The following is a 23,017-nucleotide window of genomic DNA, read 5'->3' as shown; positions in this document are numbered from 1 at the left end:
ATCATGAGAAGCTGGCCATTATCCCAAGTCAACAGGGAGGTGGTTCTAACGGAGAAGTCATATGATTCCACTTTAAAGAGAATCATTTTGTTCACTAGAAGGAAATAGAAAACCTAGGTGGGCAAAGAAGGGGGGTGAGCAAGAAGAGCTCTGTGCTCTAGGAGAGGTGCAGGATGGTGACATGCAGGTAGTAGGGTGAGGAAGGTGGTGGAATTAATCAGACCCGGGGTACATGGATTGTAAAAATGAAGCTGACAAAACGTGCTTATTGACTGGCTGTGGTGAGAAGCCAGAAGACTGCAGGAAACTGCAATAACCCTGCTTACATATGGCAGAGAGAAAGCATGAGTTTACTTAGGATGAGCTAAAGTTTAGGGTATAGTAATGTACGAAGCAGAATTTCCTAAGAATCTCGAGGTCAACAACACAGAGGCTGCCTATACCCAAGTACTCAGGGGAAAATGGTTAATGAGCAATGAACTTCAGACTAACTAGAAAGTGAATAGACAGGGAAGGACTATCTACACTGAGTGGATGTGATAGCGAATGTCTTTTGTCAGCTTGACCTATCAGGGAAGAAGGAACATCAACTGAGAAAAGTGCCTCCATTACATTAGCCTGCAGACATATTTGTGAGGCATTTTTTTGATTGATGGTTGATGTTGGAGGGTCCAGCCCACCGTGGGCAGTACAACCCCTGGGCATGTGGTCCCAGGCTAAATTAAAAAAAAACAAACAAACAAAAAACTGAATTTGAGACTTGAAGCAATTCAATAAGCAGAGTTCCTCCTGCCTTGGCTTCCCTCATTAACGTGCCGTAGTACATAAGCCAAATAAACTGGTTGTACCACCAAGTTGCTTTTGGTTGTTTTATCACAGCAACAGAACACAAAGTAGGACTGAGTGATGAATGGTCTTTAGGCTAAGAAACAAGTCACAATAAGAAATGGTCCACTCAGTCCAGAGCTGCAGGATGCTGGGTAAATAAAGGACTAAAACTGGTATATGCCCCATTTGCCAACAGGGAGGTCTGGGGACCAAGACAACAGCCACAGCAGAACAGTGAGGACAAATCCTCAAAGGGAAGGAAGGAAATGGAAGGACTATTAGGAGCTCTTTCAAGGTTTCTATAAAGGAAGAGAATGGGCTTGTAGGTGGAAGAGAACAGAAGACTTTTCCAGATCAGATCTTATGCTACCGGGGTGAATGCTGGTAGGATGGTCCACAATGTCACCTGCCCTGTAAGGAGGACCAACTGCTATGCTACTGAATTCAGCCTGTTCTCCCATGGTCACTCTCAGAATCCAGAAGACTGCAAAAGAGGCAGAGATATATTTTTCTACACCAAGTAAACTGGCCAACTCAAGCTTCCTGGGAGATCCCCATGGAGCATGCATAGTAGACAGCATGGGTCACCCAGACTGTCAGGACCCTAAGCCCTACCTCCCACACACATCCTAAGTTTACAGCAGGATAAAATTATTACCAAGGACAAGTTTTATTCTGGCAGAAACTACACACAGCAAGCAACAAACTATTCTATAATGAAAGTGTGCTACGCAGGCTAAAGCCATCAAGGATGGAGAGAGAGAGAAAAGCAATGGGATCATCAAAATGAAGGACAAAAAGCATCCAGTACAGCACCTGAATGTAGGAAAGAGTCATCTGGGAAACTCAACTATGGGATGGGTGAAGAGATGGACAAGAAGGCTTTTCTGAAAACTGAAACTAAGGTGGGAAAGGCGCTGTTGGACAACAGGCCGAGAGAGAGGTAGAAGAGAGCAGTCCAACCAAACTGTCAGGATGTAGCAGGCTGTCCACACAGAACCACTGGAGCAAGGAAACACTCAAGAGCAGACAAGTGCTACAAGCTCTGCAAATACAAAGGTAAAAGCACAAGTTCACCTAAGCACCTGGGCCTAGCCCTCTTGTTATTTCCTAGAAACAGGGGTCCTCCTTCTACCATCTGCTGCTACCTCATTAGCAATAGGCTCCTGTTTCTAAATAGAAACCAGCCTTCTCTCCTGTAGGCGCATTTCATATTTTCTGTGTGTTCTCAACAAGCCGGGAGAGTCGTCAATAATGGTAATCTGTGGGTTTCCTTAGTTTTAAAAGCTGTCTACAATTAATCTGGTTTGACACTGCCTAAGCAGAGGTTCTCAACCTTCCTAATTCTTTGACTCTTTAATACAGTTCCTCATTTTGTGGTGACCCCTAACCATAAATTATTTCTTTGCTACTTCACAACTGTAATTTTGCTACTACTATGAATTGTAATGTAAATATCTAGTATGTCGATATCTGATACGTAACCTTCAATGGGGTCCCACAGGTTGGAAACCACGGGTCTAAAGTAACAGGTGCTTAATGTGCATACTCTAACAAGGTAGGCCCATAGAGCAGTATCTGTCTTCTTGGGCTTTCAAACATAAGGGCTAGGAGACCTTGGGTCAGCAGCTGTACTAGGCAAAGAGATCCTCACACTGACCAGCAGTACCAAAAAATGGGCCTGAACATCAAATGTCTATCATGGTTTAATGGTACAAGAAACAGTGACTCTTACATTTTCAAACTCCGCTTTAAAATAAAAATTATTTAGTATTGTTTGTATTTTTCAAACAAATGTCTTAGCAAATATGCTCTCAGAAGGCAAAAGTTAGAATTAAGACTGAAAAATGAACTCCTCTCACTTATCCCACTGTGTAGTACATAAAGGGAGGTGTGGGGATAGAGGAAGCTCGCTTCTTTCTAGTTAGTTCCTTCTGGTTTAAAAATCACACTGACCTTCGACCTGACTCACTTGGCCGCCCTAAAGCTCATGTACACAACGAACCCAACCATTTCTGAGTTATAGGAAGGGCACAAAAACTGATTTTTTTGAGTGTCATCATCATCAACGGGGCAAATTAAGTGGCCATAAAAAGTATTCAAAATATTGATACCCCTACACATATACACAAATATTTCTTGCAAGAGTCACAAGTCTATATTCTGAAATCTGCCTGTGTCATAATGAACAATCTTGGGCAAGCTCCTGTCTCTGTGTGAATTTACCTGTAACTGAGACACATAAGATTCCCAAATATGGAAGATCAACTGTGGTATAGAAAGTCCTTTTGTCTTTGTATTGTAGGAATGCCATGGAGCTGCCAGAGACAGACATGCTCAATCTTTCCTGGTAAGCCACTGTCACGTGGCGATATACAGATTAACAGAAATGGGTTAAATCAAGATGTGAGAGTTAGCCAATAAGAGGCTAGAACCAATGGGCCAAGCAGTGATTTAATTAATACAATGTCTGTGTGGTTATTTCAGGGCTAAGCTAGCCAGGTGGCCAGGAAGAATTAAGTGGCCCTCTCCGTGCAACACAGCTGCATTGAGCAGGGAAAGCTGACTGCTATCATGAAAGATCTAGAATATCAATGCTCAGAGATATCTATTGGGGAGGGGGAACAGGATTCTGTGAAGAGAAACATAAAAGATATAAATCATGACCCAACTAGTTTTCACATCGCTATACAAAATCTAAGGTATCTGATATTTGTAAGTAACTGTTTAATAAAACACACACACACACACACACAAATAAGGTATATCATTAGGACAATTTCCTTAAATAAATAGCATCTGTGTAACCATTGAGCAGATCAGAATGTCACATTGCTAGTAACCTAGAGCATCTTCATGGCTTGCCAGCCTAGCTTGTTATTACAGATTTGTTTTCAAAGCATTTAACACGCACACACACAATTTTTTTTGAATAAAATAAGTTTTTAGTCAGTCTCACTATATAGACTAGTCTCACATGGCTGGCCTTGAGACCGACCTGTTGCCTCTGCCTCTCTAGTGCTGGGATTAAAGGCTTGAGCTTTATGAATGCAACTACGCAGCATGCTTTACTTCATTTTAAGGGGATAATAATTTTATTTTGAAGAAGATGTGGGGTATAGTGGTGCGGGAGAATTGTCTGTATTCTGTCAATCATGTTTTAAATAAACGCTGATTGGCCAGGCAGGAGGTAAAGGTGGGAAAACCAGACAGGAAATAGAAATGATACAATGAGAACAGGAGAACTCTGGGAAGGAGGAAGTTGATTCCTCCCACTCCTGCCCAGACCACCAAAGCAGCAGGATGTGATCTGCCCCAGTAAAAAAAGGTACTGAGCCACATGGCTAACATAGATCAGAAAAATGGGTTAATCAAGATGTGAGAGTTAGCCAGTGAGAGGCTAGAGCTAATGGGCCAATCAGCTTTATAACTTATAGAGATCTTTGTGTGATTTTTTTGGGGGGCTAAACAGTTGTGGGGTACTGGGCGGGACAAAAACCCAAACAAGCAGGCCTGGCCCCCTCATGTTACAGGATGATGCCCAATGTGGATAACTACATCCACATAAAGCCTCAGATAGTTTTCTTGCTACCTGGGCCCTCTATAGTTCTTGAGATGAAAAGTTAGATGAGGAACACATATTGAGACCACCAAGCTCTAGATCACTTACCTTCTGCAGACCCTCTCATGTTTGCAAAGGTGGAGTCTGGCTCACTCGCCTTCAGCTGCGAGGCCTGGGTTTTGATGCCTTTGTTTTTGTTCTCCTGGGATTTCTTCTTCCCTGAAACACAGCATATATCTATTTACTCATTCACTCACGACCACTCTGACCCTTGAACGATTATTAACTGAAGCAAAGTCAACTGTATTTACAGGCAATTCTAAAGAAAGGAATGGATGACTGACTATAAATACCATCAAATCCTGTCAGAGGAAAAAAATTCATAAGTTCTACATTTTTAGGCACTTGGTCCTTAGTTTCACAGCTGTAATAGCTATCAAACTAATGAACAATGTATTCTCAAATGTTACTAACAGGCCAGGTTGTGGTGGCAGCATATGCCTTTACTTCCAGCACTCAGGAGGCAGAGGCAGGCAGATCTGATTTCAAGGTCAGCCCGGTCTACAGAGCAAGTTCCAGACTAGCCAGAGCTACTCAGAGAAACCCTGGCTCACCCCCTTCCCGCCAAATTAATAAATAATGATATAAAAGAAACTTTAGAATCAATGAAGTTTGAAATCATATAATATGAGCAAAGGCATATTGGGGAGAAACAATAAGGTATCACTTAGAACCTTTTACTAGTTAAGATAGGATAGATAAGCCTTAACTGCAGCTTCTACTTTAGAAGTAAACATTTGCACTGCATTATGAAGGATAAACATGGCTCCAACATCAAATGCAGAGGAATCAGGAATAACTTCAGCCAGCTTAGCCCTTATTTCATTAAAATAGGGAGAGGCACAAACAGTTCAGGAAATGCTAACTGCATTCTAAATGATCCCAAACCATAGAAGACTAAATTAAAACATGGCATCTACTGAAAAGTTACAACAAGGAACTGAATCCCCAAAGGAACACAGGTGAGACCACCGTAGGACTGACCCCAAGCTGTTAGTCAGTCCAGGTGGGGTCAAGCCCTTTCCCCAACACTCCACTCTCTCCCAGCACTGTTCTCACCGCCCAGCCCCAAACCCCGGGGGGAAAAATGTTTTCTTGCTTTCCATGAACAAGCCTTCTACCACCTTTATATCCACCTCAGCTGAAGACAGACAGGAAACCACCCATCACTGCAACACAGAAATCACATTCGACAGTCTCAACAGCAGATGACCATAAGGGGGATGGTCAGCTAAAATGAAGACAACTGATAGCAGAAACTCAAAATGGCATAAAACAAAAATACAGAAATCAACTATAATATAAATAAAGTACTAACTAAAAAGATTTTGATAAAAGTTTAATAGATAGAAGAAAACAAACTGCACAAAACAAGTCGTTTGTTCGTCTTCAAAAGGAAAATCCTAAAATAATCATTTTAAGTGCCTAAATCTTTAGCCAGTAAGAAAACAGGCTTGGGTTTGTTTTGTTTTGTTTTGGGGAGTGGGATTGTTCTTGTAACTGTATGATTAGAAGTTCCTTACAGTATGCCCGCGTGTTCTTTTCCACCTGTAGCTGACATGGCTTGGAACACAAGCACACACGACCAGAAGCACCACCACTCTGGTGTGAACGGAAGTCAAAGGGCGGAGGATCATGGCAATGGTGACCCCATCTCCAGGTGAAGAATCATACTAATTGGCACCACAGGAGGCAGACTCCCGTCTCTACCCTACATGCTATAGCAGACACACAGGCACCTTCCACAGAGGGAGGGAGGCTCTTCGGACTCCCCGCTGGATTAACCTTACACTGTTAACTTCTGACAAAGGCTCTTGAAGGATCTGTGCTGAACAGAATCTGCACTCTTTCCCCTTTCAACAGTTCCTTATCCTCAATGTCTATATCCTTCCTGTGTGTGATGTTCAGTCTGAATGAGTGAGATTAGTAACTCCAAACAAAACGCATGCCAACCACACACACCAACACAAATGACAATCTGACGATATGATGCCGTAGAACTGCTCCACTGTCACAGGCCGGCAGCGGAACCTTCAGACAGTGCACTCAAAATTTAGGTACAGGTGTTTTCCTAAAAAGTACTACTAGTACTTAGTATAGTCAGTACTACCCCATGTCCTCAAGCAGGCTAAGAAATAGGTACAACCCTTTACTATAACTGTCTACAAGTTTTTAAACGGAGAACTGTAATCTCAACATGGCCTCTGCAATAAGCTTCAGGGACATTAGAAAAAAGTCATGCTGTAAAATTTACTACAAAAGCAGGAGTCAATCTGTTGACCAGAATACTTTGCCAAGGCAATTCAAAGATTTGACAACCCAAGTGCTGTTCCATGCCCAAGTAGCACAAGTAGAAACATGAAGCAAACCAGGCATATGGAAAACATTAAATATGCTTCCATTATAATAAAACCTGCAGTGTGATACACTCAAAATGTAGCTGTTTAAGTATGTGAAAGACAAATGCTATTTACATTGTATCCCCTGCCTTAAAAACAAAACAAAACAAAACACCACTAAAACAGCTAGTTCATACACATGTCCACTTCTGGGCTCCTCTTCAACAAGTTACTTTATCTTCACCCTAAAGTCACAGCAGGACATGCAATCAATCCACTGTGAGGACAGAGCACATGAGGACGAGCACCTCCTGAACCTTCTTCAGAGGATGAACAAGAGCACACCATAGTCACAGACAGAGCAATTAGCCTGACTTCAAGCATAGCACAATGACACTCTCAGTCACAATGCTCTGTCGTGAAGAATGCTGACTGACCAGAGTACGTTTCACAGCATCTTGCAGGGGGCAGAGGCGCCCTACCCACAAGATTCCCAGTGTGACAACCTAAAACTCAGAACACAGCAAAACCTCCCCTGTTTTCTGGAGGAGCCCTCAAATGTCAGAGTACTGGACCATACCAATGTATTAGATTTGAGGTCACAACACACATACAGGAATCTGTGATCTATACATTTATTAAAAATTATGCAATTCTATAGATGCAAAATGATACCACCGAGGTAACTTAGTGAACAATATGACAACAGGAAATCTAGTAAGTATCATTTGTTCAGAAAGCTAGGACTAACGTCTAAAGTTTATCAGAACCATTTATCAAGATACTTCTCCTGAGGTCCTCTGACTAGAGATGAAGGGGATACCAGAAAACCATATGCCTGTCCCATTAGAGTGCTATTTTATGAGAGAAACTGAAGGCTTGAACCCAGAGGAACAAATACATTTGTGACAAATTAATTCTGCTCCCACTTATTGTGAGAAACTGTTGTCACACACCAGCACTGTTGGGACAGATGGGACCTGCCATATTTCCTTAATCAGAAAAGTTCTCTCCAGGTACTAGGTTTCTGTCTGCTACATTAAAGAGATTACAAGAGAAAACACAATAACTTATCAGAACTTCAAGGGGACAGAGGACTTGTAGCTTCTATCTCTGAAGCAAGAGGTACCACTGGGTGGTTGGCAAGTACACGAGTGCACTTACCAGGGGCTCCTGCAGGGTCCTACATGGCGCTACTGCCAGCTGGCTGCTCCACTTGGTCTAGACAAGAAAGATACAGGAAGGAACATGAGGAAAGTGAAATGGAAATGGCCCCAAAGAATAGCATGAGGGACAATATCTGATGTGCTGAGCAGAAGGAATGTGCACATAAAGAGAAAGAAAAAGAAGGCAAAGAGCAATTATCTACTACATCAAATCTATCATATACAAAAAAAAAAGTTAGTTGCTGAAGTTAGGATCAATACATTAGGTTGTCGGGCCTGTATCATGTCTATGTTGTATCACACCATGGCCATACCATCTAGGGCCATTCTTCTAGAACTCAAAGTACCAACTCATACCTCTAATATCATAGAGACACCCAAAAAGATCAGAGATGGGAGGTGTCTACCCAGGCCTTTCAACTACACACTCGGGAGCTAGAATTAGTGACGACAATACCATTCAAAGTGCTCTTTCAGTCTCTTGCTGCCGTCTCATAAACTCAGTGGTGGCTCAGTCAGCACATGCATCCCTAGCCTGATAGATGAAGCTCCTATCCACTGAGCATGAGGACAGCAGCTAGAAAGAAGCACTCTTCCATTTTCACTCTACCCTTACGTCACAAAGTATCAGTCAACCACACAGAACCCTGCTCGGAACAAACATGATTCACCAAGGAAACAGGCGCTTCTAGTCAAACAGCTCCATATAAAGACACTCAACAGTTGTAATGGCTACTTTCTTAGACAACAGACAGTCTTACACTGCTCGTACCCGGGGTGGGAGTTACAAAATCAAAACTGCTTAAGGCAGCACATGAATAATTTAACCCAAATCTGGCTTATGTTCTAACTATTCGAATAAACTAGACAAACAACAGGAAACTCTACAGAATGTTTCACTTATAGATGTTTAATCAGCACAACAGGGAAGCACACCCTGTGTGCTGTCTCCTTACTGGGGAGCTAGCCATCTCTTCAGTATCGACAGAATTAAGACAGCACAGAGGCCATCCTCAGACTCTAGACAGTAAGGACTGCCTGTGAGACTCTGCACTTTGCCATGAAAGGTCAGTGAAGGTCTGAGCAGCCCTGAACAGAGTCAGAGGCCATCACACTGGACTGTCTGCTGCCTCTAGTCCTCACCATTCAGCAAGCCCTACCTCCCAGCAACGTCTGTTCCTACCACTCCAACAAAATCGTTTCTCATGGATCTCACTGACGTCATACTTTCAAGTTCAGCGTTTTTTTCAATTTGTCTTCTCCTGAAGATAGAGGGGATAATGTGATCTTCCACCGTTAGGATTCCTCTTCCCAGTCTCACAGCATTACCATCCACTCTTCACCCCTGTTCTGTCTGTCTGTCTTCTGTCCCTAGGAAATCTGAAGACTGGAACTATGCTGTCATACGAAGTTACAGAAAGACTCCGACACACACCAAGAGCTAGGATGGGAGGCACAGAGGCTCAGTGAACACATCACGGGAGATGGGCGTGGGAGAAACTGAGCTGCTGTAGTAAAGGCGAGAACCACCATAACACCATGGAGCAGGAGAACCTCCCTAACCTCAAATGCAGCTCTAAACTTTACATTATTATATGAACTACCTCAAGACACAACAACACACCAAGTCAGTACCCAATCTGGAACTTCAAGTCCCGTGCAATTTTCCCCTTCATCCTCTGTGTTCCAGGAAGCCTGCTAATGACATTTTCTGGGTTCTAATTTTACATAAGCTCCTTCTGTATCTCAAGCAAATTAAAGCACTTAAGTTCATTATACTTTTTTATTAAAATTTTCACATTTCTATAAGGAAAAGCTAGCTGTGCACTGACTGAGGAACACTCAGGACATGGCTGAGATACAAGCTTAGGTCCCAAAAACCAGAAAAAAAGTTTACCTGGGAGAAAGCACCAAGTACATGCTCCAGTAAGACTGTTAAAGCTAAAACCTCCTTTGTGTTAATAAGGTGGAAGAATAAATAGATATAGACAATGCTGAGACCTCAACTAGCCGGAGTTATTTAAGACAGAAGTGGGCAGGAAGCGACAAAGTATCAACCCTGTCCTACCCTGGAGGTGGTTTAATGGTCTACAGTGGGTATGGAGACAGAGAAACACTAGGAACACATATGAAACTAAGTTCTCCACAAAGGATCCCAGCCCACTGCAGTATCTGTGTATCTGTAGGCCACCAAAAGTGACTCAAGGGAGAATAAGGAAACTGGCAGAACTGATGAGGACCAGTGTCTGAGACACTGTGCCTGCCCAGAAGGGCTTCTGCAAGTCACAAAGCATCACACCCTGGCCATCAACAGTGGCCATGGCATGCAGTCACCAGGGAAGAGGTCCTGTCAGTCATGATTATGCAAAGAAAAATTCATGAGTGGGTGATTTCCAAAATGAAATACACACAAAAGCAAAATTAACAAGATAGAATCAATATTTCTGTGGGTAAGACTGACACACACCATTTTTAATCCTTTGGCAAACACCTCTACTTTTCATTTTGAACAAATCATCTGTTTTCTCCCTCCTACTTGTATACCCAACAAAACTGTTCAGAATATAAATATATTCTTTGTTCTTGTTGCACTGTTCTTTAGTTATTATACCTATCATTATCTAGATGAAATATCCACACTAAAACGATCATGCCGAGTGCCCACTGATAGCAGAGAGGGTCCTGGACTTAGTCATCAGCTAGGATGAGTCATGTTAACTAGCTTTTTTTTTTTTTTTTTTTTTTTTTTGGTTTTTTGAGACAGGGTTCCCCTGTAGTTTCTAGAGCCTGTCCTGGAACTAGCTCTTGTAGACCAGGCTGGCCTCGAACTCAGAGATCCGCCTGCCTCTGCCTCCCGAGTGCTGGGATTAAAGGCGTGCGCCACCATCGCCCAGCGTTAACTAGCTTTTATTTGCATTTTCTAAAACTCGGCAAGTAGGCCACTGGCTCTACTACGTTTAGACAGAGGGCTACAGACACAGGATCCCTCACAGAAACACAAAATCATTTCATCTCATGGCCCTATTATGGAGTAAGGCACTTTGTTCTAGCCCAACTCCAATAATAAAACACAACCTAATCTTATCTCTGGCATGTTAGCAGTCATCAAGCAGCCTTCATGCCTGTCTGTTACCCTATCACAACTAAAGCACAGCACATCATTGCTTCAACAGGAATATTGGCCATGTTCACCTCAGCAAAACAAAGCATTGGGACACACGAGAATGTCACTGAAACTCAGTTCCAAACTTTTCCTATAGTTCTCCACCTAAAATCAGAGTTTGTCTGATTCATTTAATAACATATATTCTCAGATGCACAAGGAAATCAGAACAAGCTTGTTCTTTCTAAGTTTAAAAAGTCTTTTCTCTGCTTTTTCCTCACTTCATAAAGGTTCTAATGCAATGGCAGAGAGACAGTTTAATGATTTTCTTGGGTGTTTATTAGCTACAGGATACTATTAGAAGCCACAAAAAATACAGATATATTACTACTGAGAGATCTTCCATGAAGGAAGTTAGAGCCCTCCGCAAAAGAACCTACTGATAACAAAAAGCCAAATGTGTAGAAAAGTTGTTCAATGAGTATTTGTAGTTCACTGAAAAGGGAAGAGTTGGCTGGAGGAAGGAGGACAGACAAAGGAGGGACGGGAAGGAAGTAGGGGCTGTTGAAAAGACTCAGGAGACCAGGCAAGGCAAGCAGCTCCAGAAGTGACAGTAGCTCTAACAAGTTCCAGCACCGGTCTCGGGGATTATCCCACATCATCGTCAATAGATATTTCTTATTCTGCCAAATCAGGAGGGTAAAAGAGTGCCAGTACCAAGAATGGGAGGACAGCTAAGATTAAGACTTGCCAGAGTTTAGAGTTTAGGTTTAGAGTTGGGGGGGGGGGGGGGCTCCAGGACCAGTGCTAAGGACTGAGGAAAAGGGTGTGTCTCATTCTCGACCCAGTTCCAAACATCGCCTGTTCCTAGGTCTTCAGCAAAAGAAACCCCAAACCTACATGAAAGTACAGCACCACAGCCCATGACCTGAGAAATAAGAAATAACACTGTTGCAAGCAAATGGGAATCACCTGGGTACAGGCTGGTGGTCTAACAAGCTGACACTAACACCAAGAGGAAAGCAAGATCAAGCATACAGAGAAAGCCGCTCACAGACCCTGAGAACAGATCATCTGTAAAGGGGACCCACAATAGATTCCACTCAACAAAACATGGAATTCCCCACACTTGGGAGTCTAAGCTGCCAGCCTATGTTCCTTCTTATGCATCCTCTAGCAAACTTCTCCATCAGCCATTTGTTTTGTTCATTAGTTTTACACTGAACAGGAACCCAACCTGATATAATTATGACATGTACAAATCTAATGCAGCAGGAGAGAAAAAAGAATCCCATACTCGTTAATGCTCCATCAATGCATGCCAAGGCCCTACCAGTATAAGATACAAGTACATTCTATCTTTACAAGTATAAGATACAAGTACAGTCTATACACTTATGGACTATATTAATCTTCTTTTGATCTTTTTTCCTAACTTGAACATCTGTTTTACATTTATATTAGTGTGCGCATGCATGTGTGTACACGATGCGTGTGGAAGTCAGAGGACAACTTTTGGGAGCTGGTGCTTTCTTTTCACCATGTGCTTCCAGAGATGGAACTAAAGTCATCAGCATTTTTTCTGCTGAGCCGCCTCTCTGGCCCTCAACCTAAGCTGTTTTGTTGTTGTTTTATTAAACATATTGAGTTTCACTTTCATGGTTTTTAATCCTTAGGGAAGGATATCTTGGACCCATTTGAAAACCAGGTAAAACCGAAGGCCACTCTACCAAGTTAGTCACGCTGGGCATAATCTCATTTTGTATCCACACTAAGGTCTGGGCCTACTCTTACTGGAGTCAGGCTGTAAGTGCATGCAAGCACTGAGTATCCACAGAAGAGCACGTGTGTGTTCTCTAACTTCTCAGAACTGTCAGATCAATTTGCTTCTCTTAAACCCAACTTTATCACTAACTTCTAAAAGAGTGGTTCTTTACATTCTTCCATTTTCCTAACTTCACACCCAGAAAGAGAACAAAGGAATCTGAAATGTTTCCACAGTTGCTTTCATGGCTAATGATTTCTGGGAAAATGTACCTAAACTTCATCCAAAATGTCTAATGCACTAAAATCTGGTTAAAATGCACAGCAGTTAGGAGTGGTATGAGCAAGGTAAAACAAAGAAAGAAGACAAGCCAATGACAGCCAGGTATATGCGACATGTCAAATGCCACAGGTCCTCTGACCTCACTCACTAATTCCACATCGCCAAAGCAAAACCAAAGATTTTTTAAGTACATGTTTGAAATGCTGCAACTTGACTTCTTAGAGTTTTGTTGGTAAGCCCAAGGACTAACAGTCCCACACAATGACTCCTCCATTACTATGGAAAAAAACCAAACATGCACAGCAACCAGCAAGGGAAGACTCATCCTCATCTATAGCTTTTGCTGTTTTGAGACAAGGGGTCTCTCACTTTGTAGCCTAGGCTGGCTCAGGTGGCATGAGCTATCACAGCCACCTCATCTTACCCCATTTTACAGAGAGGTAAACTAAAGGCAAAAACATGTAAAGCAACATTGTTTGTAAAGCAAGGAGTTTTCTAATTCCAAGGCTATGTACATTATTCTTATTGCAAAACAGTCCAAGTTTCACACCTTTAACACCTGAGGTACAGAAGTTTGCAATTTTCCCTTCCCCCTCCACCTAACACACACACATACAAAACACAACACACACTTTGGACTCAATTTGAAACAGGGTAAACTACACTACTACAACTATTATATATACATATTATGTATATGAATAAGGTACTATACTACTACTACCTTAGCAGAGTTTATATTTATCTTCAATTACCGAATTTAGTTTGATGCGATTGTAACTGCAAATAGATATCAAAGTTTAACATTCAAATTCCACCTTGTCATCAAACATATTTATAACTCAACAAGGAAAAGACACTTCCTGTGATAGTTCATGCAGCCATTGGTAAAATTCCTAATGATGAGTACACATGGAATTTTGGGTTCTTAAAAAGTCAAGCAACTGCAGCTAATGACAGCCTGATCCTCCTTTATGTGGTCTAGATGTGGGTTCCATTGTGAACTGCACAATCTAGTCTGTGGAAACAGAACAAGAGGCTGCCCCATATTAGAAAAATCACAAGAAAAACTGACCACAAGGGCACCCACAGTACAAACCTGTCCATTTAGGGGGAGTCTCCACACTACCCCCCGGCCCTGTCAGCACTTAACATCCTCACGGCAGAGGACCAGAGGAGCAGAGTGAAACCCTCATTTTTCGAGACTTTGGACTTAGCTTTTAGCAGTCGTCACTCTATCCCACAGTAATCCCAAGATTAAATATATAAACAGCCAGCAGGCCCAGAAAGGCCTATTCTACACCTCAAACTGGCAAGAAAATGAAAGCCAAACCTGAGAAGCAAAACAGTAAAAACAAAAGGCCCAGAAACTGAACTGTTGTTCATCCTCAACTGTTCAACTACAGCTTCAAACAACGCCTGTAATACTGTTCGTTCTTAGACCTAAATGCAGGCAAACAAACCAGTTTGCCTTCATTTTTTGTGGCATGTGATGTCAAGAAACCCACAAAAGACTGCAGTCCAAGAGTTGGGATTATAAACACGGGAGGAAAGATTTTCCTCTAACCAAAGCAGAGACAATCCTCTGTTTAACATGGAGCTCATTCATTAAATGTGAAACTGGTCTTGGTCAAGTCAACACCGTAGACCCAGTAGCACCAACTTGAAGATGTTCAAAGAATCATGTAAGCAAAGACTCCATCTCATTTCAGAAACCAGAGAATTTTTATATATCACACTTAAACAGTATCACTGTTTTATCATAAAAGTTCTTACCTCTGAAATTATATTTCTGTACATTCAAAACAAATGTTGTAGTATGCTGAGACATGTAAGACAACTATCCATTCATCAGCTGGTGAATAAAATTTCCATCAAGTACTTTGAAGCCAGAGCAGCAGCACATACCTTTAACCCCAGCACTGTGGGGGGATGAAGAGGATTTCAAGTTCAAGGCCAGTATGGGATACACAGTGAACCAAAAGATCTTTTGAAATTTCCAAATCATAACCAGATTCAAAAATAATGAACAGCTACAATCACAGCTTCAGAGCCCTCAGAGTTCTCTGTTCCCCTAGGGCTTAACATAAGCACTGTTTCTTGACATTGTAGTAAAATCACTCCCTCAGATTTTCTGGAGAAGTAGAGAAAGGAAAAGTTTACGGTATTTGGAACCTGAATGCAAATATTAAGCTAAAGCTCTACTCTGCCCATCAGGCATGTTTGCCACTCGGTCAGATGTTAGCTACCCAACTCTATAGGGGCAATGAATATCCTCAGCCAAAGTTCCCAAACTCACATTTATCACATTGTATTTCGAATTAAAGATGGGGAAAAAAAAAAAAAAGATTCTCCTGTGTGGCAGGCCACCATGTAAGAAAGCAGTAGCCCAGCGGTATGGTAGAAGATTTTAGTGTGTCTAGGCCTGATCTGAGTCCACGCTCCAGTGTTCCAATCAAACAAAACACTATGCATACAGACACGCATACAAAATGAATTACATTTTTTTAAATTACTGGACAATGGTGCGCACTGTCATTTCAACACTAAGAGAAAGGGGTAGAAAGAACTGGAGTTCAAGGCCAGCATGAACCAACAGGAGGATCATCTTCAAAAACAAACTGAATCTACTATGGAATAAACACAATAAAGAAATGAATTTCAGCGCACCTTAAGAAAATTCAATTACCACTGCAGTTCATCCAGGCCTAATGGCACATGCCTATAATCCCAGCACTTAGGAGGTGAGGCAGATCAGAAGTTTAAAATCCAGTCTAGATTACATGAGAAGTCCAGAAGAGGGAAGGCCAAGAGAGAGAAAAGAAAGAGTAAGGGAGTCATGTCCAGGAGAGGTCAGGGCAACTCTTCCTACTAAAGTCCCCTTTCCTGCCTTTCCTACAGAATGAGTCAAGCAGCTAGGACAAAAACGGCTGCATCAGCAAACCAGACCTCTGGAGACGCCACTTCAGATGCTCACACCTGTTCCAAAAAGCCAAAGTGAAACACGAGGGACACCCTTCACAAATAAACATTCAAACAAACACAGAGAAACCAGGACACCCATCTACATCCTAAGACAGGGGAGGAGACCAGCAAGCATCGCTTCCTTCTACTTCAGCCACACAACATCAGAGCTGCACTAAATCAGTTTCTAGATTTAGTTTTCAGACTGCCTATTAAAGCAGGCTGATGATTCTTAATCTTCAACCTAAGGAAACTTAAAGTACATATTATCAGTGGAAGGGGGACAAGACCTCAAGAGTGTTGCAGGATACTAAACATGGCTCTTCCTTGAACTGGTCAGTAACAGGAGGACAAAATGAGGGTCCCAGTCTGTTCCCCTCTGCCAACTCTATCCAAGAGGCAAGGAAGTGGGAAGGACAGCAGGGTCTTTCTCTGCTCTTCTGACTTCATGACTGATGCCAAGATAATACAAAATATTTAAAAATCCCATGCTGGCAAACATGCCAATTGAGGCAATCTGGAAATAGTCTTTACAGTTTAATTTTGGACACTCAAAAGAACGAAGCTAGTTCGACTCCTAACCTCTCAGAGCTGAGATAACTCTGCCATGAACTCTCATTCTAACTGGGCTTTCTACACCAAAGACGTTAAGTCAATCACTGTCTCCTCATCTGGATTTGTACAGATAATAAGTAGCCCAATTCACCCTGGCTAATCAGCAAAGTCAACTGTTCACCATGAGCCTTTCCTATTCAGAAATGCTGAGGGTAAAAATTGGACTTAGGCAAGACAGAGCCACAAACAGCACAGGCACATCAGTTTCTTCAGTAAGAATAAAGATCCCTTTTTTCCAGGGTTACTGGTAATAACGCATATGCAACACCAAGCAAAGAGCTATAAAACAATAGTAACTGCTGTCATCGTCGGCAGCAGTACAGGTGATGCATCATTTTTATGGCATGGTATGGAAATGAGTGTCAAATCCTGACATATGTCTGTATCAAAACTCACCTAATAAGTTAATTCAGCAGAGAATGTTTGCAAAGGATCAAATCTGTTTGGTCAAAACAACAAAAACAGCTGCTTTCAGTATTATCCCTTTCACTTAGAGTAAGCACAAACAATTATTAATGTTAATAAAAATCAAACTCTGAACCTGTTTCTGGCAGCATGGGCTACACATAGGGAATCCAGTACCAGGCCAGGAAACCTGAAACACAGCTCTGCACAGTCTTCACTCAAAGACGTGCCTATTGGTGGCCAACACCAAAGTGTGTTCTCTTCTCACTCGGCCAATTCCTGCCTTCTTTATTTTTATTTGTATGTATGTTTATTGAGACAGGGTCTCTATGTAGTCCTGGCAGTCCTGGAACTTTCTTTGTAGACCAGGCTGGCCTCGAACTCAGAAATTCATCATCAGTCTCTGCCTCCAGAGTGCTGGATTAAGGGCATACAATACACTACTACAGCTCGCTCCTGCTCTTCTTAGAAGCAACTTCAAATATAAAACCACACCCTCCTTTCTGCCATGCTTAGGAACACTGAGTTCACATATCTAAACACCATCTGTGTACTGGAATGAGAAACTGCCTAGGAAAAAAGCACAACTAGTTTTAAAACCAATTTAAAAATCAGTTATTTAAGCAAAGTACCTAGTGTTCATACTGGAGGTTTTAACATTCAGATTATAATCAGATTTTTTAAAAACTAAACTAATTTAAACTCGTTATAAGATCTTTCTTATTTTACCTTCTAGAAAATGCAATTATAATCAACTCCTTTTTCGGTATAGACAAGTCACACCTTATAATTTACCTATAGACAAATCACAGCACACAGCACAGCTCCTAATATATTCAATTAGATGTCTCAAATAGTTTTTGATATATTAAGATTCTGGGTTGGAGAGCGAGATGGCTCAGCAGGTAAAGGCATTTGCTCCCAAGCCTGACAACCTGAGTTCAATTCCCTGACTCCTCTACAAAGTGTTCTAACCTCCACCCCTATTTCACCTCCTGGGATGTGCACAGACACACAGACACAGACACACACACAGACACACACACAACAAGCATAAAGAAAATGTACTTGTGAAGAACAGTTCAGAAAAGTCTGGTTATTCCACACAATTGTAAGGCACAGAAGCAAACAGTTTTCAATATTTAGACTAAATCTGGAGTATCTCAGTAACGGCACAAGTAGAATTAGAAAAGGTAACAGAAGTTTTCCGCCTCCTGGTGGAAAGCTCAACTGAAACCATACTGAGCATTCAGACACAGACACAGCCAACAGCAGCCAAGGTGGGCAAGACATACACTGCTCAGCAAAGGTATCTCAGATAGATGGACGGCAGGTAATCTTAAACAAGTCCAGGGCTTCAGGAGACACAGATCTATAAGACACAAGACAGCCCACTGAGCCCAACATGACAAGCCTGAAGCCCTAAGCACACGAAGGAACACTGCCTCTGGCTCCCAGAAGTCCTGTTCCACACCTGTAAAGAGGTGAGGGCCTAGTTAAGTCTATGAACATGACAAAAACTGCCTATAAGGCACTAGGAGGTTCAGGATTTAACCACCATAAGGCACCACAACCAGACCTGTCACTCAGCTCCAAAGGAATCTGAAACAGAGATGCCAATTGCTAGCAGGGACCAAGAGATCACTTGTAGAAGCCCATGTGTTCTCTGCTTTTATAACATGTACTTGTGAACACTAACTTCAAATCCTTTTACTGCTACCTATTTCATTTACAATAGCATGGACACCTCCCCAACCCCTGCTCAAGCTGATATCCATCAGCAAAGTAATCTCAAACAAGTCCATAACTCTTGCCTGAGAAATGCCCATTCTTCACCTGGAGCTAGGACAAAGCACTCCACAAATGCAGCGTTAGAGGCATCTCTGGTAGGGTACTTAGGAGTCTGCAAGTCTGTTCAGGAGGCTGGGTACCACCATCACGCCCTTCCTTCTGCACATTTCCTACATGTCTCACAATGCCCCTCACAGGGAAAACTCAGGCCTTGCTCTTTCTCCAAACCTTTCCTGTGGAGATCAGGAAGCCCCAAAGGGCAGCCTCTGCTGACTGGTATCAAGTCCACACACAGGGATAGCTTGCACTTGGTTGCAATCATGGAGACCAAGAACCTCACAGAGCTGGCATCTAGTCATCTCCTGAATTCCCTCAACCAACCCATACAGTACCTGGCAAGAAAGAGGCCAATACAGCCATGTACAGAGCTGTGTTCCTCAATTCAAGAAATTCTCACATGGGCCTCTATGTAGGCACAAGCTTCCCTAGACCATATGCTGCTCCTCTGCCTATGGAGCCCGCAGTGCCCAGAGCTTCCCATCACTTAGGACACGGGTGCGGGAAGGCCCTGACAACAGTTGTGTCACACACCACCCACTGCTTATCCACACTGATGTTACTAGGCCTTGCTCATCAATAGCCAATGCTCTGTCACTCTGCAAGAGCAAGAACCGCTCTCATCTCTCATCACACCCCTATCTGGACTGAGTCTCTGCAAATGGAGCTTTTCAGTTCTCCTGACCTAACCTAACCTGAGCTGTTCAGCATCTCTGGAGAAAGAATGTCAGATATGTTTGATTTCAAAACACTTGAGTATTCTTCATTATACCAAGAGTTTTCATTTGAACAATTCTATGTGGAAACAGATGTTGCCATTTCCTTAACACCGACCATAATTTAAATTTGGTAGTTGAAAGTCACCTAGATAACTAGATGATGTTATCAACTGGAGGACCGAATCTCCTGACATTAAGGACACATCCAGTGCAGCCTGCTATGGCTGTAGGATGAAGTCCTCTTCGCCATCCATCTCTGAGGCCCCATCCAAGGGACTTCTTGCTGCTATGAATAACTCTTCTGTACTAACTTGCTGGGACAGTGAGGTCAGTGGGTTACAGAGGCCTTTAGTAAGGGCTAAAGGGGAGCGAGGCAGGGCCTAGTGAGGATAGCGGGGAAGAATCCAGTACTTATGGCTAGTTTCGCTTAGGTGGTCACAACACCCACTGGCTGAAGAAGTCCTCACCAAGACGTGGCGCTTGCAGTTTCCAAGTGTCCCCAAGCTTCAGAAAGCATTCCCCCTCTCGCTAACCCACTTGTTCTTCTCAGCGACCAAGAGGTTAGGGAGCTAAAGCCCAAGTGGCTTTCCAATCCCCCATTTTTCAAGCTGGAAAGGTGTACCTCCAAACAGGGTCAGGACTTGCCACAGCCCCACACCTGGTGTCTCATCTTTCCCATTCCTTCCACCAAGCCCATCTAGGTAATGCTCCTGTTGCTCCTTCAGGCGGGGCTTGACACCCACTGCTACTGCAGTCAAGGCTCGGAAAAGCGTTGCGTGCGGTGGCACAGTGTTTGCTTATTAACGCTACAAGACCCTGAGCTTCATCTCCTGCGCTACTAAATAAGCCAGGGAAAGGTTCAACAACAGTCATTACTTAAGGCTAGCAAACTGTTTCATTTCTCAGTCATGGATAGGGGACAGAAATCATGAAAGTGGTAAAAAGTCTACACATGGCTTTTGTTCTATTACATTACAGACTACACATTTCATAGTAAAACAGCCAGAGACAGCCAAGACTTTCCCTCCCACTTTCTACCTGAACGCTTTAAGCTATCCCAACCAAGGCATTTCTGACATTCATCCTTACAGAGGCTGCTCAGGCATGTATGCAATTGAGCAGAAACACAGAACTGAGAACTTAAAACATTCCAGTTAAAAAAAAAAAGTGACCATGGGGGAAATTGCAAGCTCCTTGGTCAGGGACAATATGAACTATCTTTTCAAAGCATTGTGTGCTGTTCTTTCTTTATACACTGAGTATTTACTGGGGGCCAACCACCTGCCAGCCAGCCAAGCGCTGACCAATGCCTTACTGATGCACCCTCTCACCAAGTCTAGGTGGCAAGCACCTAGAGAATGACTGCTGCCTTTTTTTGTGTTCACCAAGGAACAGCGCAGAGCAAAGCTTAACACACGGCAGAGTGAGAAAGAGGGAAAGCATGGACAGGGCTGCCAGTCTGTGACAGACACGGGAGCCAGGGCTTTCCTTACCCAATACACCCAACAGTCCTACGACCCACCAACAATCTGATAAGTTCTGAAAGGTTCCGCATGCAATGCACAGATGTGGGCACAGCAGCTGTCATACAAAGGAGCTGGGGTCCAGAACTGTGAAGAATCCAGTCCTTTGTTTCAATGGTACGAGGTTATGCCCAACTCTACCAGTCAGCTCTATGTCCCGAATCAATTTACTCTGATTCCCTCTGATACCCCTGCCAAAGAAGCTATTATTTAAATGTCTAAAGTCATACTGAGTTAACAATAGAAAGTTCTGCCTTCAGGTCTTCCGAGCTGAGAAGCAAACTTCACAGCTTAGTTAGGAAAGGTTTGACTCACTGCTCTCAGGTCACATTCAGCAAGCAGGCCTCTTCTGAAGGAAGCCGCCACAGCAGAGCGGCTGTGTGTGCTGAGCATGAGCCTCGCTCACAACTTTTAATTAAAGCTCAAGAACGACTCAGTGAGCTGTCTGCTGTCCAGACTCCTTATCAAAACAATAATGGGGCAGTAAGAAAGACGGACTAGTAAACACTGTAAAACCAGCAATCTAGCCATGAAATGTGCATGTCCGTATATTACTAATACAGGATTAGTTTCAGGTTTTCCTCCACACTGAACTAACTGAACAGAACAGTAAGGGATGACTAAAGGAAACGAATGCTGAACCGGGGTCTGAACACACACCCAAGTTTACCACAAAGCAAAGTGAGAATGCCAGCAATTACAGACCTGATTAAATGTCAGAATTAAGTTTAGTGGCACAGTAAAAAAATCCCCAGGTCCCCTAAGTTTTGAACTCCACACAAGTCATAGTTTATCTAGGAAGGCTGGTAACATGACTGTTGTTTACAAACCAAATGTCCACTAAGTAGAGAAACAAGTTAAATAATGGAGAAGAAACAATGTTAAGCCTTGGCCCAAAGAAATCTTAACACACATTTAAACACTTGGCGGAGGGCTGGAATTTTCTAGACTCTTATCATCTGACCCAGAATCAAAGTATTTAATGACCTAAAGAAGCAAGTAAATCACCGTCAATAGAAAAATGTAGTCAGTAAGCGGCCTACCAGCCATCCTCGGGTGAGCCTAGTACACTCTGCTGTGAAATACGAAGAATGTAATATTGAAAAGTCACAATGAGCTCATCAAATATTGCTTGAGAGTTTTCCAAAACCACGTTTATGCTTTTATTTATAGCCTCACTCCCACACATACTTTGCAATGTTCGGGAAAAGAACGAGCTTGTTCGGATTTAAAAAATTTACTAAGATCTAAGGGAAGAACAAAACAAACACACACAAAAAAACTAAACAAACAACAATTACAAAAACGAGACCCAAAGTTCTTGTTTTAGTAAAAACGACCGTACCGTGCCTTGGCCTGTTTTCAAACTAGGCTCAGTAAGAGTCCCAAATTCGCGTTAAAGTTTTTCGTAAAAATATTTCAGCGACGTATCTGCATGCCAGCTGGAAATATGATATAGCCATCCAAACTATTTTCCTACCCACAAATTATCCCCTCCCTTTTATAACTGTGACTACATTTTACCTTCTGTTCAAAACATCGTTTATCGCCAAACTGTAAAAACTGAGGGCACAGCAAGCCTCCTTAACTTTCACAAAGCCCAACGCATCCTGTGCGGCAGCTCACCGCCGTCGGCCCCTGGTGCACCCCATCTTTGTCTCTCCCAGGTCCGGCTCTCCCTTCCCGTCTCTCTCCTCTGCCGCGTCCTGCGCTGTCAGCGGAGCCGGAAGGCGCGGGCGGCCCTCCCTCGCAGCGCGGCGGGCCCGATTCCGGGAGCAGGGCCGGGCCCGCACTCGGCGGCCGCACGCGCACTTCCCGCCGCGCGGGCGCTCGGGCGC

The 23,017-nt window shown here is 42.9% G+C and overlaps 1 protein-coding gene across 9 annotated transcripts in view; it reads right to left on the bottom strand.

Moving 5' to 3' along the window:
* The window catches only part of Prdm2 (PR/SET domain 2), a 103,136-nt gene that overhangs the window by 24,423 nt on the left and 55,696 nt on the right, over positions 1 to 23,017 (bottom strand). For 6 of the 9 annotated variants that reach the window (XM_038332552.1, XM_038332553.1, XM_038332554.1 and 3 more), the window contains one exon: positions 4,499 to 4,609. The exons of 1 other annotated variant lie outside the window; for it this stretch is intronic. In XM_038332552.1, the coding sequence (XP_038188480.1) occupies positions 4,499 to 4,609 (111 nt within the window). Of the gene's footprint in view, positions 1 to 4,498; positions 4,610 to 7,953; positions 7,974 to 22,703; positions 22,883 to 23,017 lie in introns of those variants that run through there. 2 more of the 9 variants (XM_038332559.1, XM_038332560.1) reach the window with 2 other exon arrangements.

Source organism: Arvicola amphibius, chromosome 6 (assembly GCF_903992535.2).
Source record: "Arvicola amphibius chromosome 6, mArvAmp1.2, whole genome shotgun sequence".
Lineage (NCBI taxonomy): Eukaryota > Metazoa > Chordata > Mammalia > Rodentia > Cricetidae > Arvicola > Arvicola amphibius.
Note: the sequence above shows the minus strand (reverse complement) of the source record. Positions and strands in the feature narration are given on the sequence as shown.